Source organism: Salvia hispanica, chromosome 2 (genome assembly GCF_023119035.1).
Source record: "Salvia hispanica cultivar TCC Black 2014 chromosome 2, UniMelb_Shisp_WGS_1.0, whole genome shotgun sequence".
NCBI lineage: Eukaryota > Viridiplantae > Streptophyta > Magnoliopsida > Lamiales > Lamiaceae > Salvia > Salvia hispanica.
Genome location: NC_062966.1, coordinates 1,491,084 through 1,509,748, shown reverse-complemented (window position 1 = coordinate 1,509,748; position 18,665 = coordinate 1,491,084). Strand labels below are relative to the sequence as shown.

Sequence of the window (18,665 nt, the reverse complement as noted above, 5' to 3'; positions counted from 1 at the left end):
ACTCAAACCATCAATCATATTATTCTATCATTTTAGAATATTAAAAAAAATACATTTCATTTTATTTATATCAATTTTGAGCAAGCACATATATATTCAAAACAAAATACATCATAAACATATTGTTTAGACCTATCTAATTAAATTACTCATACCTCCATTATATTATTCTAGTATCATTTTAGAATATTAATTAAATAAATTACTTTTATTTATGAATGGCGAGCACTAACACCGTGCTCGGTATTTCCAAAAATAAATAATACATTTTCCATTTTACTTATATAGATTTGAGAGAACACATATATTTTCAACATAATTTCATTAGAACTATCTAATGAAATTACTCAAACCTTAATCATATAAAATTTATCATTTTAGAATATTAATTAAATAAATTACTTTTAATTTTGCAGATAAGCGAGCACCATCATATTTGCTCGGAAGACTAGCGAACACCATCATGTGCGCTCGGAATATCCCGAGCACATATAATGTAACAGCCCGCCCTCCTAGGGTACAATAAATGCGGCGGCTGCTACCAAAGCAGACTCAAAGAAATGAACAAAGGCTAGGGTTTCATTTAAAGAGTGTTGACCAAAAGATTAGAAAGAACTATCAGAGCATTTAAAACAACTTCACCTAGAAACTTGAATAAGAAAAATGAAGGTATAATAAATGACGTTCAAGAATCTCAAGAGTAAGACATAGTTTCCAAGATAAAAACCACAAGATAGTCTAAGGCCTCTAAACCGAAAGGAGAGTGCAAAATATTCAAAATAAACATAAGTGTATCAAAAACTCAGCGGAAAGCGATCAAGAGAAAGAATAGCTATGTATGAAGACACAACTACGCTTGAAGTTCAAAACAACCATCTTAATTAATTATCATGCTCAACACCCGCCACCGCTCGTCATCGTTCAACCTGCACATAAGGAAAACACATGCAGGGCTGAGTATTTTGAAATACTCAGTGAGCTCATTGCCAAAACATTTTATAAGTTATGCCACCCTTACCAAGTGAACTCGAGTTTTAAGCAGTTATAAGAGAATATCACGAGTATCACAAAATATATTTTCCATAGACTGGCCAGTCAAAATAACTCCCCACTTTTCTCATCAAATTCCACAATCACAATCTTTCCATGGTGCGACGAAAGTGTGGCCACACTTTTCGCCCACGAGACCGGCCGACTAGCAAGGACGGCTCCCGATCCCCTCGTGTACACAGCCTGGTAGGGTTTGCGGCCCATACTCAGACCCGAATTCGTTAAACATATCCATAGCCCTATAGCCTACTGGAGCGAACTCTCAAACTGGGCATCAGGCGCACAATATCACAACAAAACAGACATAGGCATGGCATAACAGTTAAACCACCCTTATTTCTCCACATTCATATATTTGCACATAAAAGAGTTTAAGAGTAAAGTCCACCTCGACTGCTTAGGTTTCAAGTATGTTCTTTCCTTTGTTATCCGGCTTCGCAACTGAGGTTTTCACCTTTTTAATCACATAGGCACATATCACAAATCAGATTCAATACATACTCCTAACTCATGCATGTCTCAACGCTTTCCCTTTTTCCATCGATTTATCTTAATATTACCAATGAAAGATCATGTTCATCATATGACTTCCATTCACATCTCTATTCTAGATCTAACATCAACATATGTTACACTAGAGTATTTAGCCATCTAAGCACACACCACACAACACAACACACACACGACACGCACACACACACACACACCACGCACACGCCACACACACGCCCACACCACATGCATACATATTTTCATATCCCTTTTATCCCACGCTCACTCAAACAAGATGCGTGAGGGTTCAAGAATACCGATTAATCGGTTAGAAGGAAGAGGAATCGAGTAGCAAAAGAAGATTAATATAAGAATACCTTTTTGAGAAAAACGAACGGTAGAAACGAAGTAAAGACTTGGTTCTTCAAAAATCTTGAGGTTCAAACTCTATTTCTTCACAAAGGATGAAGGATTATTGGAGAAAAGTAGAAGAAAATTGAGAGAGAGTGGAGAGATGAGAGGGGGCGAAAATTATGTGATGGCTAGGGTTAGGTTTTTGGCTCCTTATTTATAGAGTTAAATAAAATCTTTAGGTAAATAAATAAGGAGCCAAAAATTTACCTAAAGATTTTATTTATTTGGTAAGATCTTATTCTCCACAATTAAATAAATAAATATTGTGGAGTAGGGAAGAAGAATTTACAAAAATAGACTCTAGGGCAAAATCCCATGATTTTCGAAAATTAGGCTCTTAATTAGCTAAGATTTCGTTTTGAATATTTTACGGAGTAGAATAAAATATCACGGAGCAAAATAAAATAAAATCCTCCAAGTAGATAGGGTAGTAGGTGTTTATTTTGGGGTTCTCCCATAAAGAATATATTTTGAATATTAACTAAAATAAGATAAGGCAAGATCTCTTGAGGTATGGAAGGATTTGGTAGAATATTTAAATTCTAGGTATGGAAGGAAATCAAATAAGGGATTAACTAAAATAAAATAATTCTTTCCTTCCTACAATAGGTGATTTTCGAAAATCACCAAGACACAAGGGGGCTCGATTTTTCTCCATAAAAATATGGAATAATTGGGTTTTGGATTTAATTTGGATAAATATCCCAAGAATTAAATTAAATCCGGAAAATTAGAATTCCTCCTCCAAAAGGCCAAGGGGGTCGAAAATCACAAGAATTGGGTGGCAAGTATTTATGGAAATTTTCTCTAATATTCTCACTCACCCTTAAACAAATAATTCACCTTATAAATTAATAAATCGCATGCCACATCATATAATCAACAAGTTTGACTTTTCAAACTTCCAATGCAAACCCTAGACTCGACTCGGCCATAGCATCTCATGCAATAAATGCATTCATAAATTAATTCACGTCTCCACGTCATCAAAATAAATTCTAGGGCTCTAAAATTAGGGTTCGGGAAATCGGGATGTTACATATAAGGTACTCGGAATTTCCCGAGCACATACATGGTGCTCGATATTGCTTAAAAATATTGATATTATAAGTTTAAAATAAATTTTACTAATATTTTCATACAAATTTATGGTGAAGTATCCATGTGCAAAATTTTTAAAATATTGTATTGCTTCAAAATATTGATAGGTAATATTGACATGTTTTAAATTCTTGTTGTTGTTGAATAATTATAAAAAAAAATTATATTTCCCGAGCACATATATAGTGCTCGACGCTGCTTAAAAATATTGATATTATAAGTTTAAAATAAATTTTACTAATATTTTCATGCACATTTACGTTGAAGGATCCATGTGCAAAATTTTCGAAATATACCATGGCTTCAAAATATTGATAGGTAATATTGACATGTTTTAAATTCTTGTTGTCGAATAATTATAATTTTTTTTTTTATATTTCCCGAGCAAATATCCTTACTCGGAATATCCCGAGTACATATGTAGTGCTCGGAATTGCTTAAAAATATTGATGTTATAAGTTTTAAATAAATTTTACTAAAATATTTTCATACACATTTATGGTGAAGTATCCATGTGCAAAATTTTCGAAATATTGTATTGCTTCAAAATATTGATAGGTAATATTGACATGCTTTAAATTCATGTTGTTGTTGAATAATTATAAAAAAAAATTTATATTTCCCGAGCACATGTAAGGTACTCGGAATTTCCCAAGCACGTTTACGGTGAAGGGTCCATGTGCAAAATTTTCGAAATATTGCATGGCTTCAATATATTGATAGGTAATATTGACATGTTTTTAATTCTTGTTGTTGTTGAATAATTATAATTTATTTATTTTTATATTTCCCGAGCTCGTATGGTGCTCGACATTGCTTGAAAATATTGATATTATATGTTCAAAATAAATTTTATTAATATTTTCATACACATTTATGGTGTGAGGATCCACCATCATATTTGCTCGGAATATTAGTTAAGTAAATTACTTTTATTTATGCAGATAAGCGAGCACCATCATATGTGCTCGGACGACTAGCGAGCACCTTTAGATGTGCTTGGATATTCATAAATCTATTGCAAGATATTCATTTTATTTTTATTAATTGTAGCGAGCACTTTAGTTGTGATTGGAATATTGCAAGCACGGATCCTTTACTCGGGATTTTAAAAAAAACTCACGCAATATGTTCATTTTATTTTATTTTATTGTAACGAGCACCCTTTATGTGCTTGGAATTGTCCGAGCACAGATCCTTTGCTCGGGATTACAAAAATTTATATTAATTCGCACTCACAATTTGAGATTTACAAGAGTCATTAACAATTTCAAACATGGCGAAATACCAGCTAATTTCAGCGCAAATCATTTCTCTCAAAATTTCACCGCTTCTCTAAAGACCAAACCTAAACCTCCCTTCTCTCTCTGACTCTTCATCTCACTTTGTTATTAAACAGCTCTCGGCGGCGAGATTCGACTGATTTGGTGGCGTTTAGGCATTACATTTGGTTTAGAATCTGCAACCGAGTGTCGCACTGTTCAACACGTTTAAGCATTTGGAGAAGATCATCGAGCCGAGATCGGTGAGGTTATGTAATTGCTGTTTTGATTTTTCAAAATTTGATTGGAAGCGGTGAGGTATCATTGATTTCTATTGTGCTATCCGATTCTATTGAGGTTTGGATTGTTGACTATGGTTCTTGATTGATGAGCTTTTAAATAATCTGATTATTGAGGCATTATTGTGATTGAATTGTATGTTGGAAAATATATAGGATATATGTTGGAGGAGAAATTTAGTTTGGAGGAAATATTTGAGAGGAGGATGGGTGGAATATGTAGGAAATGGTTTAGGAGAAGGTGATGTGGGAAAACCAAGAACACTTTATTTCTCAAACTTCAACTTCTCAACTTATACAAAATGTTACAACTCTCCCCTATTTATAGAGATTCACTTCATATTCTAGAATTCTCTGTAATATTTTATATCTAGATTTTTTCTCCATAAAAATCTAGATATTTTCCTAACATTCTAGGAAATTCTACTAAAATATCTAAATATTTTAACACATCCTAATTCTAGAGAATTCTACAAAATATCTATAATCTAGAGAATTCTCTAAAAATATCTAGATATTTTAATACCTACTAATATCTAGATAATTCTACTACAAAATCAAGTTTAATTATTTATTCCAACATTGTATATATCATGCGTTTAGGTTTTAATAGGTTTAGGCATTTAACTTGAGACATGATTAATTGTTCAAAATCATAGCAAAGATCTTACTTGTGTGATAGATTTGTTCCTATATGTAGCAATCTAGTTGTATATACATCTATTTTACAGTATTTCATTTTTTGTGCAAGAAAACCATTTGTGCTTCAGGTTAAGTTTGATGCTGGATGAGTACATAATATAACACAACCTACTAGGATGAAACAAAATGCCTGAGTTTGTCATGACTCATCTGAACATTTTAGAAACTAAATTGAACTATAAATGAAGTTATTCCTCATTAGTTGAAGATAACTAGTTATCTCTTCCGTTTTTCTTAAGATCTATGTAGAATAGTAAATAAAACATGGACATAATTAGATAATAAAATATAAAAATCAAGATAGTCATGCCTGGATGCCTTATATTTATAGAGCCTAATCCTATCCGAAAACTTTTAAGACTAAATACTTACCAAGATAGAGATTCTTACCAGTATCTGGGAAGGAGAAACTCACAACCTCTAAAGCAAAAAGAACTTGTTTAAGAGTAAAACATCTATTAGAACTGTCAACATAAGAAATCATATACAAGTGACAACTCAGTCATGGTATTCACTGGTGGAAGATGGCTGATAATCGAAAATTTGATACTTGAACTTATTTTATATGTTTCTGCAGATGTTTGTATATTTGTCTATTGTGCCGAAATGGGAGAGGAAGCTGCTAGGAGGGAGCAACAATGGAAGATCGAACGATGCGTCTTTTTAATGAAAAAATGGGACTAATGAAAAATGTGTACTTTAGTGTAATTTTGTAAGAGAATGTTATCTTTATATAATTTTGTTAGACAATCATATCTTTTTATTGTTATTTAAGCTTTGTTTATTATTTAATTATTAATAATTTTTTTAAATAATTAAAATTGTAGAAAATATATATTTTTTCAGAAAAAACAGTTTCCCGAGCACATGGCCGTGCTCGCTTACCTGCTCGAAGTGGACGCCTAGTTCACTCGAATAAACCGAGCACCACTAGGTGCTTGCTGCATTACGAGCATATGTATGTGCTCGAGTACCTGCTCGAAGTAGGTCAATGCTCGCTGCTTTCGTGCTCAATCTCTCGAAAGTGCCGAGCACCCCATAAGTGCTTGCTTCATTCCGAGCACCCATAGGTGCTTGCCAACCTGCTCGATGGACCAATGTGCTCGCCACTGATCTCAAAAATGCGAGCACTCATAGGTGCTCGCCACTGCTGTTAGTTGACCAGTTAGCCGAGCACCAAGAAGCGCTCGCATAAAAATACCGACGAAGGGAATACCGAGCACCTATAGTACTCGCGAAGTGCTCGGTAAAGTGGGAAATGCCGAGCAAATTTCCCTTTTTTCCGACCACTTTGGTGCTCGGGAAACACCTCTTTTTTTGTAGTGATCCATTTCACCAGAAGCGACTCGTGTACCTTTTAGGATCGAATCATTTATTTTTTAACAAAATATAACAAAAATACTCTCTCTTACTTTATTTTCTGGCCGCTTTACTTTTAAAACATCATTTTAATAAATCTCGTGTTAAAAAAAAAAAGTCGTTTATGGCAGGACCGAGACTACAGTACTTCAATTTAAATTGGAAAGCGATAACAGTAAACTATGATGATCCTGCACAATAATTTATGTTTAATGATGAATATATGAAAAAAGAGAATAATTTGCATACCAGGCAAGGAGTGGTTGTGATTTTGCGAATGTTGTCAAAATAAGCCTAATTAATAACTAGGTTATGGCTATATTGTGATCTGTGAATAAGCTTTATTTCCTTATAAAATACTCCCTCCGTCCCATTGAAGATGACCCACTTTTCTTTTTGGTTTGTCCCAATCAAGATGACTCATTACTTAAAATAAAAACATCTTTATCTCTACTTTATTCCCTCTCTCTTACTTTATTCTCTTCTTTTACCATACAAAATATAACTACATAAAATCCCGTGCCGCCCAAGGAAGGGGTCATCTTCCTTGGGACGGAGGGAGTAGTAGCTAAAGTGTAAAATAGGGTTCTATACTTATATTTTCAAAATTGACGGCCAGACTACGCCAAGTTATCATATTTTCCACATAAATCCTCGAATTATAACTTGGTGTTGATTAATTTGTATATCTTCTATGAATGTTTGAATATATAAAAGAATCAACACAATTTAAATTGGAACATACACTACAACAAATTCATCTTATAAACACATAAAATTAAAGATACAATTATTTATGTAGAAATGATTTAAAAAATGGCCAAAACTTAGGTTCAAAGAAAAGATATAAAAGTTGAGGACACAATTATGAATTGCCTACTACGTTCTTTTTTCGGACCACTTTAATGATGATGTTGTATCATGTGTATGTGGTATATTTTGGACCACAAATTAATATCCAAATAGAAAAAATCCTTTGCCGTTTTAGTAGTGAGGGTGAATCATTTTTGTATCGGAAGACAAATATTTTTTACGTTGATCACATAATTTACAATAAGTGTATTCGGAATAGTGAATCATAATATATAAAAAAATGTACCAACTCATAATTAAGAATACTTATAGTTGTGAATTATAAGAAAAAAATCATTCAATTCTCAGTTGTGAATGATATGAAAAACCCTCAATTCAAATTTAAGAATATTCGAGTTACGCTTATAGCGAGTAGTACCATTATATTAGCACAATTGGTGCTTGCACTCGGTACCCTAATGAGCACTATATCATAGTAGCGAGCACAATTGCACTCTTAAAAAATGGCACCAAAGGTGATGATAGCTACACTTTTTTAATCGAGGGGTGACTGACTAGTAAAATTAAACTAATGCTTTCAAATTTGCTGTTGATAGTGGAAAATCAAATACAAACATAAGGCATGGAATTTTTGAGAGATGGATTTCAGCCCCTCTTCCACATTCGAATGTAATATACTCTGTCATAGGAATATGTGTTGGGATGCCATTTACACTTTACTAACATAGTTTACAAAACATGAAATAATAATGAAATTTTTATGCCAATGTAAGATAATGATATACTTTTGTACGAATATAAAATAATAATCACACTTTTTGTACATTAGATAAGTAAAGAACGGAAAATATCAGATGAAGTGTGTATAATTTTTTTTATATGATTTGTGCAAACTTTAAATTTTTTATATCAATATAAAAATTAAGATAAAATATTTATACTTCTTCCGTTCCATAAAAAAAATATTTGGGAAGACATGAGTTTTAATGCATAATTGATTGATAAAATATGCGAGAGATATACAGGAAAGTTATTGGAATATGTTGATGGAGAATGAAGTCCACTTCAATAGTGAAAAAGAAATTACCAAAAATAAATCCCGTGCCCACACCAAATGCGACTTTTTGCCTGTCTGAATAGAGTCAAGTCAAGTCAACTTCTTGCCTGATTAGTCTCTCAATCTCTCTGGCTTCTTCCTTTCTGCACAATCATATCTATATACATATTGAGATTCTCTCTTTCTATATTAACAAATCTATTCAATCTACTTTTAACGGTTAAACATCTCTGAGGTAGCAATTCTATGCAACAAGAATAATGTTTCTTTCGGACACGAATTTAAGTGATATTTATATCGGACATTAGTTTAAGAAAAATAATGTGCAATGAGTGATATAAAAAAATCTAATTCTAAAACTATTCTTCCTCCATCCATTATAAGTGAGAGTACGCGAATTTAAAAAAAAAACAAAGGTTTAACGAGTTAAATGCACAGAAAATAAAGTTAACGAGATGATAAAATAAGAAAAAAAATACTATATAAAAAGAATAAATATATTGTTTGTGTTTAAAAAAGTACTCTTCCGACCATGAAAAATACATTATTTTGCATTTTTGTATATCTACAAAAGTTAAATCTCATTTTAAAAATAAAAACTGTCTTTTATATTTTATTCAATTTTTCTTCTTTCTCTCTTTCCTTCTTCTACTTTATTTATTATTACTCACATTTCTCTCACTTTAGAGTAAATCATTTATAAGTAGAAGTAGTGTGAGTGTGTGACTAAGTGACTTTCTCGGTTAACATCTTGGTAGATCTACAAATCTATTCTATTTCAAGTTAACCTTTTACATCTCTAAGGTAACAATTCTCATACTCAATTACATCTTGTGAATCAATAATCCTTCACTCGTATTTACATGTTGTGATTCTCTCTATGTAGGTCTACAAATCTATTCAACCTAAACTCAGCCTTTCACATCACTCAGGTGACAATTCACATACTAATTCTCATCTATGCTTTTATTTGTGTTGTATTTAATATTACCACAAGCCTTTGGAAAATGGAAGTTTTAATTTCTTGTACTTATAAAATGAAGGAAATTTTGAATAATAATCTGTATTAGACTCAACTCTAACATCTTGGTTGTAGATTGCTAGCGCTTAGTATTTGTTGGGAGGAATGACCTAATTCTGAGACACAACAGATAAACAAACCTCCCCAATTGCAAGAATATATAATAGGAGCACAATATAATAACACGATGTGGACAAATCAATAATATGATAATGAGAAGTGATAACAGAAAATATCAACACCAAGATTTTACGTGGAAAACTCTCTTCAATGTGAAGAGATAAAAACCACGAGACCCACCGGTCTACCAAATCCACTATCACCAAGGAGAGAATACAACCAAGAAATTTACAATGATATCTAATCCATAACAACACAACGAAGGCATTAGATAATCAATAAAACTTCAAACTAGATGAAATAAACATCTAAAGAAACTGCAGTCACGTTCAGAAATTTATAAGTGAAGATCTAAGCGTTCAAATTCAATTTTCTTCGGTCAGAATGAAGAACCACGAGTCTTCTACCACCAGTTAAAATGTCAAGTCGATCGGACAACATTTGGAACCTCCGATCAAGACAAAACCCGAGACTCCACAGTGCAGAAACTCGTAGAACACTCTCTTCCCCTTCTTTCCATCTACGCGTTTTTTCTCTTTTTTCTCTCAATATTGGCGGCTCCTACACTCTTGGTAGATATTTATAAGTTCTCCACTGACTTATTTAAATAAATAAATGGGCTAATAATATATGGATTTTTTTTCTTAGTTGGGAGCCCTAACCCAACAATATTATGTTCACATATTCAACATATATTGTAATTTTACTCTCTTCATTACTTGCAAATTCATTTTTCGCTGAATAGATAATCGCATGAAAAGTGAGATTGCAGCTATTTTTCTCCTCAAATAATTGTTGTTTTTTTTGTTTATGTTTTCTTTGGAAGAGCAAAGTGGTGAAAATGTTAAAGCTGGTTTTTCAAGCCCACTTTGAAAGTAGGACGAAATAATGCACACAACCATCTGAAAGTAGGATGAAATAATAAAGTACTAATAAAAAATAAATATATCATTATTTTATTATAAAAACGAAATGAGTAACGAGACTGAGTAACCATCTTTTGCTCCTGCCTTGTTGCAGGAAAATATTTACATCTTGTGATTCTTCTCTCCTTTTAGATCTACAAATCTATTCAGTCTCAGCTCAGCCCTTCACTTTGTCTCTGGTAACTATTCTGACACTACTAATTTACATCTCTGCTTTTATTTGTTTGTTTAGAATTTTACAACATCTTGCTAATATTACCACACGGCTTCGAGAAATGTATGTTTAAATTTCTTGTACATGTAAAATGATCCAACACGTTATCGTCTTTAATATATACTACTAGAATCCTTAGCATTTAATAGTATAAACTTGATCGTTTATATTAAACTAGTGCACACATAGGTCACATAAGAATATAATATTCTTACATAATCATCGTCAACTCTAACATCTTGCTTGTAGATTGCTAGCGCTTTGCATCATATTCACATAAATAGTCAACATATATTGGATTTATACTTTGTTCATTACTTGCAAATTCATTTTCGGACTACATAGACGATCGCTGGAAAAGTAAGATTGTACTTAGCTTTTTTTTTTCTCATCAAATGATTGTTTTTGTTTATGTTTTCTCTGGGAGAGCAAAGTGGTGAAAATGGCAAGCTGGTTTTTTGAGCCGATTATGTCAAAGGTGGGGGAAATAATATCGGGTGATGCACACAACTCTGTGAAAAGTATAAAGGACTTTGAGCTCAATCTAAAAGCTCTGGAGAAAAAGTCAAAGTCATTGTGTGCTAAGGCATCTGATGTTGAGGAGCAAATCAAGAACTCAGAGCTTTCTGGTCGAAAGAAAAGGAAGCGTGAGGTTGAGGAGTGGTTGGAACAAGTCAGGTCCATTGAAAAGAAAGTTGTTGAGTTGAGGACTCGAGTGGAATTGGAAGGATTTACTTTGAGATTGAAGGAAGGAGGAGTACCAGCTAAACTAATTGAGGAGGTTGATACGCTTGTCGAGCAAAGTCGGAATTTTGGTGAACTTGCAGTTGATGTTTGTGGAAGTAGGGGAGATCAGTTGTTGACAAATGGGATGGTTGGTGAAGCTTTTAATGAAAATTTGGAAATGATTTTGAAACATTTGGAGAGTGGGAAAGTGTCGAGCATTGGTGTTTATGGTATGGGCGGTGTGGGAAAAACAACACTGGCAAAGCACATTAACAATCGACTCCTCCAACACTCTCAGGGACGTGTGATTTGGGTTACAGTCTCCCAAGAATTTAGTGTTACAACTTTACAAGATAAAATAGCTCGATTCATAGGTTTGGACTTTGGGGGTGAGGATAATGAAGAATTAAGGGCGGCAAGACTCAATACAACTTTGTCTCGGATGAAGAATTCAGTGCTGATATTAGATGATGTGTGGGAAAATATTGATCTATCAACGGTTGGATGTCCCAATTCTGTTGAGTGTTGTAGGCTTATTATAACTACTCGCTCCTCAGAAGTGTGTCGTCAAGTTTGTTGCCAAAAACTGATTGAAGTGAAAAATCTACATCTTCATGAGGCATGGGAATTGTTTAAGGAAACTCTAAGAAATGAGAGAGAACTTGATTTTTCGGTAGAAGAGATTGCCAGATCTGTGGCAAAATTGTGTGCTGGTCTGCCCCTAGCAATTGTTACAGTAGCTGGAAGCATGAGGGGCGAGACAGCTATTCATACATGGGAAGATGCTTATGTAGAACTAAGAGAGCGTGTCTCGGGGAATGGTGGCATGGGTGACGGTAATGTTTATAAGGTATTGAAATATAGTTTTGATCGGTTGAATAGGAATCATCAAAGTCAGAGAAATGATTTCAATACGTTACAACATTGTTTCCTGCATTGCGTGTTGTATCCTGAAGATGAAGAAATAACGAGAGACCGTTTGGTTAGAGAGTTCATTTCAGGAGGGTTGTTGAATGAAAGAAAGACAAGAAGAGCACAAGTTCAGAAAGGACATTCCATATTGGATAAATTAGTGAATGTGTGCTTATTGAAAAGGTGTGTTGTTCAAGGTGTGTTTGGTCTTATGGAAGGCGTGAAGATGCATGATCTTGTAAGAAGTATGGCATTGAAGATATGTGAGGGGAAATATATGGTAAGAGCAGGTGATTGGTCTTTGAAGGAAATTCCCAAAGAAGCAGAATGGGCAAAGGATCTGGAGAAGGTGTCCTTTATGAAAAGTGGCATAACGAGAATTGAAGATGGAATATCTCCCGATTGTCCTAAGCTCTCTACATTGCTTTTACGGGATGATGTGTATTTGGTGTTTATTCCAGATTCGTTCTTTTCTAAAATGCAAGGACTATGCGTTCTTGATTTGAGCTTGACTAACATAACAATGCTGCCAAACTCAATCTGTGCCATGAAGAGCCTCAAGGCATTGCTCCTTGAGTCGTGTCGTAAGCTAGAAGATGTTCCAAACTTGGGAGAGATGAAAGAACTCAGGGAGTTAAACCTGTCGAATGCAGCGATCAAGGAAGTCCCTCAAGGTGTTGGGGAATTATTCAATCTCAAATTCCTCGCAATGAATGTGCGTAAGTTGAAGATGCTTCCAAGAGGATTGTTTCTTAAACTTGGGAATCTTCAGCACTTGGAATTACCATTGCATATAGAAGTAGAAGTTGAAGAAATTAAGAATCTGAAACTGCTAGAGGAGTTTATTGGAAGAGTGGAAAATGTGAAAGATTTGAAGTGTTTGATTACAAGTTGGGGAAGTCGGGTGCGTGACACTTGCTACACAATAAGAGTGGGATCGTATGGCGGCTATATATTCAATAAAAGAGAAGGAATATGTCATACTAAAGAGTTGTTCTTGTTGGAGTGCAACCTTGAAGATGAGAGAGTATTAGCAGAGGGAATTGTGCAGCAATGTGAGGGTCTGGGCATATACTTTGTGGAAGGATTGAAGAGATTGAGAATTCAAAGATGTGAAGGAATAGAGTACATTTGGAGTGAGGCAGGATTATCATCTCAAATGTCTGCTCTTGAAGAAATTAAACTGTATGAATTGGATGCTATGAAGGGGTTGATCGAAAAGGGGGAAATAGGAGCATCAGCTGCACTTGCACAACCTGTGTTTTCGTCTCTGACATCGCTAGTAATTAGAAAATGTAACAGGGTAAAGATACCACTATCAGGAGTTCCCAACCTCAGATCTATTCATATCAGCAAGTGTGAAGAAATAGAAGAGATATTCGAAGATGAAGGAACAAGTTCCCTCAACCACCCAAAATTAAAAGACATAAAGTTAGATGAGCTGCCAAGACTGAGGAAGGTGGGGATACTACTATCAGGAGTTCCCAACCTTGAAGCTATTCATATCAGCGGGTGTGAAGAGATAGAAGAGATATTCGAAACAAGTTCCCTCACTCTCCCTAGATTAAAAATCATAAGGTTATCTGTGCTGCCAAGACTGAGGAAGGTGGGGATACTATCAAGTGCACCCAACCTTAAAGATATCGGTATAAGAGAGTGTGAAGAAATAGAAGAGATATTCGAAGATGAAGGAACAGGTTCCCTCACCCTCCCCAAATTAAAAAAGTTGAAGTTGGAAGAGCTTCCAAAACTGAAGAGCCTATGCATGGGAACAGCACCCATCATTTGCAACTCCGTTGAAGCTATCTTCATAAAAAAGTGCCCAAGATTGATAAGCAAACTTCCTGTGGTTGTGGATGCGGCTGTGCCTCGACGATGTCAGATAGCGGTGAACCCAGAATTGTGGGAATCATTGAAGTCAGACAATCCCAACCTCTCTCTATTTTCCGTATCTGATAGATTTTTTATTTAATAATGCTTTGTTCATGTTTTGTAATAACACTATACATTCCCTTTCCTTATGCGTCAGCACATCCATATCCATATTTCCACATGTTCAGATGATACACAATAAGGGTCCGTTTGGATTGCCATATAAGGGCATTTAACTAATTCTAGAGCGCCATATCCTACGTTTGGTTTGTAATAAAACAAAATTGTCTGGCCCGCCTAACACTTTTATGCTCTCCTAACAGAGAAATAAAAAGTATTACTATTATGACACTGTCTAGATAAAATTGACAAAATGTATTAAAATGAAATGCGAATGAAACCTTTTGCACTCCTTTTATCCAACTATAATTGATTGATTTTCCTTTTTTTTTTTTCCAGTATAAGTGTTCGATTTCCATTTGTAGTATAAAATAACACTTATTATATCTACTATTTTACTTTTTTTTTTTCTCTCCTCGGAGTATCTCCAACTATTTCATCAAACTCAAACTCATTTTAATGTAAATATCACACTAAATACTGATTTTAGACCAACCATTTACACTAAACTCAAACCCAAAAGAATATTCTCCACTTACTTTCTTTTTATACTTTTCAATATATTTTATCTAAATTACACATAACACCAATATACTATCAATAACTTAAATCAGATTAAATAATACAATATATTAGGTATTAAACATAATATTAGCAGTTCAAAATAAATGATTCTGTCAATTTTTAAATTAAAATAAACAATCCTTAATATTAAAAATTATGTACGTGTAGTGTTGTGAATAATATTTATGTAGATGTAGTATTATGAGGGAGTATTAATTTAGCTTTTCTTCAATTATGCGTGTAGTAGTACGAGTATGACTAATATTAATTTAACTAAAAATGTGTACTAATAACCTAATATGAGCCAGCCCTCTAGTTAATAACTAACCAAATACTAATAGAATTAAACTAGGTTATTATTTCATATCTTCTTTTCTTCTTCTTCTCCAGGCCGCTACGCTTTTCATGTAAGTTTTTCTGTTCTCTACATTTTAATTTCTCTTCTTTCCCTTTTTCTATTTTAATAAATTAATATAAAATAATTTGGTCTTGAATACAATAAATTAAAATCTAAAAAATATTTTTGGTATAGTTTTAGTGTAAATTTAAAGATAGATTTATTAAAAAAAGAAAAAAACAATAATGGAATTGATTTTGCACTATTGGAGCTATTTTTCTATTACTATATTTTTGGTTCTGCAAAACTATTGGAGATGGTCTTAATAAATCTCGTACCCAAAAGAAATAAATCAATTGTAGTGAGACGGAAGAATTATTATTCATGCAAAAAATTTGTTACAGTGATGAAACATTTTGTGATGAATAGTGTAATTTTGGGAATTGAACGAATTCGTGCTTTCTCTATAATTAGAAGAGGCTCTCTTATTTCCTGGAGTCCTATCTAGAAATTGGGGGAGCACGAAGGCGAAGGCGAAGGCGAAGGCGAAGGCGTTGGAGTTGGAGTTGGAGTTGGAGACATCTTTATTAGATCGAATACAACACAAAAGTAGCAGGAAACTACCGTGGATGAATTGCGTCATCAATGTTAATAGTAGTATTTCATAACAGTTGAAGCATTCGAAGCTAAGTAGGAGTTTTCATGTGAATTACTGATGAAAATGCAAATCGGATTCAGGGCATCAAAAGCAAGTAAACTTCTCATATTACCTGCAGTGTGTGTGCCTTCCATTCCACTGAAAATCAAATTTGGGGATGATTTTGGAAATCAAAATTCTGAAATTGGATTTCAAAATTCTTTCGAAAATTAGTGTTATAATTGGAACTTGGATTCCAATACAACAATTGTACTAAGAATGTTTTGCAAACCAAAACCATGACCACTGGCGTGATACTTGAACTTGATTTCGGAACTCAATAAAATATCGAAACTGTAATTAAGCTTTGAAGGTTTTGGAAAATTGAAATTGGATTTCAACTAAAAGATAATGATATTTTTCAACCATATTTGCAATTGAATTTCGAAAATTGAAATTGGTTTCCAACCATTTTTGAAATTAAATTTGAGGATAAGATTGGTTCTGGGAACAAATCACTGTCATGTTGAATGAATCTTATTGAACAAGTTGTGTATAGCGGAGGAGATCGGTGCTTGGCACCGGAGGGGATTCTAGTGGTTCGGTGCCGTTGCGGCGTAAATCCAGCCAAAACATTCATTCCCACACAACCGTGCTATACTTTGCTTGACATCTCGGAGATGACGATTGATTGCCGGGAAAACGGACCTGGAAGAGCCGCTTCTGGAGACGTTGTGACCGACGAGAAGGAGAAAAGGAAGTCGGCGCAAAAGCTACTGCCTCAAACCCCAACGGGTCTCAGGACTGGATCGGGTTATACCCGATTTGGGCCGCGGGTTTAAGCCCACCGTGAGGATGTATGTGCTGGTGCTATGACTGTGCAGTAGCTGCACTACTCTTATTTGATTCATTTATTTGGTTTGTGAAATTTTATTCAATTTTGAATGAATATGTATCTTCTTAGTTTGTAACTGACGGCAATTGTACATATTATATTAATTTGGAATTAATATTAAATATGTGATTATGTTAATTTAGAATTAATACCTTAATTATTTAAGTCCACATTTAATTAGAGAATAAAATTTGATTTTGTTCATTGAGCATTATTTGATATCCTATGTGATAAGCATGCTATTTGATTTATGCTTATTTATTTTGACTATAGTAGTTAGAGACCGTTTTATTGTCTGAGTAGGCGGTGCCCAGTTTGTGTAGTCCGTGTTATATTGTCTGGGTAGGCGGCGCCCAGTATTTGTAGTCCGTGTTATATTATGTCTGGGTAGGCGGCGCCCAGTAATTGTTTGATATTTAATATTGGATATTATATTCACATAACTAGTATCACACTTTTCCCCCATAAAATATAAGTCTTGTTTTGAAACAAACGCGTCGTCCATCATAATTGTCTGATGTTCCTAGCCTTTTCGACCACGAGTTTTATGCCCTCGCGTTTACTCTAAATCCACAAGGTTTAGGCTCATTCATAGATGCATGGTTGGCATCGTGTGATGGGGTTGACTTGCTTAAACTATTTTGTGTAGCCCTCGCAACCAAAATAATTTATGGACGTATATTAATTAGATTAATAAACCAAGAATTGTAAAATTGTTGTTACAATTGGCTTGGAGGCCTACCTAGTGATATTATTGTAGTCATCAGTCCTCGCAGAGGCTACAACTATATAGACTTGGATCTTGGACCACTAAAATTTATATTTGATAGAAATTCGTATTTTATGTTTGGGGGCATAATATATGTTAAAATTAGTGGGAGCTAATCAATACAATAAACCCTTGTTTGATTAGTGATGCGAATGTGATCTTTGTATGCTTTTCTAATTTGCTTTTCATTTTATTTTCTGTTCAGATAATATGTCAAACTTATCTTATGAGTGTATGATGGAATCAAACAAATTGACTAGGTCAAATTTCACGGAGTGGCAGAGAGACTGCCCAAAACTCAAGGCACAAGGTGCAATGAGTGGGAGCTCAGCTATGTTTGTCATTGAGATAAATATGTCTATGAATAACTCACAATCCTGGGTATTGGATACCGCTTGTGGTTCACACATTTGTAATAATGTGGAAGATCTAATAGACAGCAGGAAAGTGAGGCCTGAGGAAGTAGACCTACGTGTTGGAAATGGAGCAAGAGTTGCTGCCGAACGCGTGGGAACTTATAGATTAGATCTTCCCTCAGGACATAGACTAGATTTACATAATTGTTATTTTGTTCCAGTTATTTCAAAGAATATTATTTCCATTCCGATGTTGGACATCAAGGGTTTTTCCTTCCATTTTGCAAACAGCAGATGCTCGTTTTCTAAGAATGGATTGTTGAAATGCCTCTTTAGAGAATGGATTATATATGCTTGAATGCAAACGGAATATTCTCAATGTGCAAAATAAAAGACTTAAGCGATGTAATACGGATAATGCTACTTATCTTTGGCATTGTAGACTTGGTCATATCAATGAGAAAAGGATAGCGAGATTGGGAAAGTTAGAATATCTACATTCATTTGATTTAGAATCATATGGTGCTTGTGAATTCTGTCTCAAAGGAAAGATGACTAATAAACCACTTTCTGGGAAAGGGGTGCGTGCTAATGATGTGCTAGAGTTGATCCACACAGATGTGTGCGGACCGTTTCCAACTCAAGCA

General features: G+C 34.2%; 1 protein-coding gene across 1 annotated transcript; it reads left to right on the top strand.

Annotated features, from left to right (window-relative positions):
- The first annotated feature begins 11,272 nt into the window (after positions 1 to 11,272).
- Positions 11,273 to 14,506, top strand: LOC125205192 (disease resistance protein SUMM2-like). Its single transcript, XM_048104015.1, has 2 exons — positions 11,273 to 12,653; positions 12,687 to 14,506. The coding sequence occupies exons 1-2, from the start codon at positions 11,273 to 11,275 to the stop codon at positions 14,438 to 14,440; spliced, it is 3,135 nt and encodes a 1,044-aa protein (XP_047959972.1). The 3' UTR covers positions 14,441 to 14,506.
- Positions 14,507 to 18,665: the final 4,159 nt, after the last annotated feature.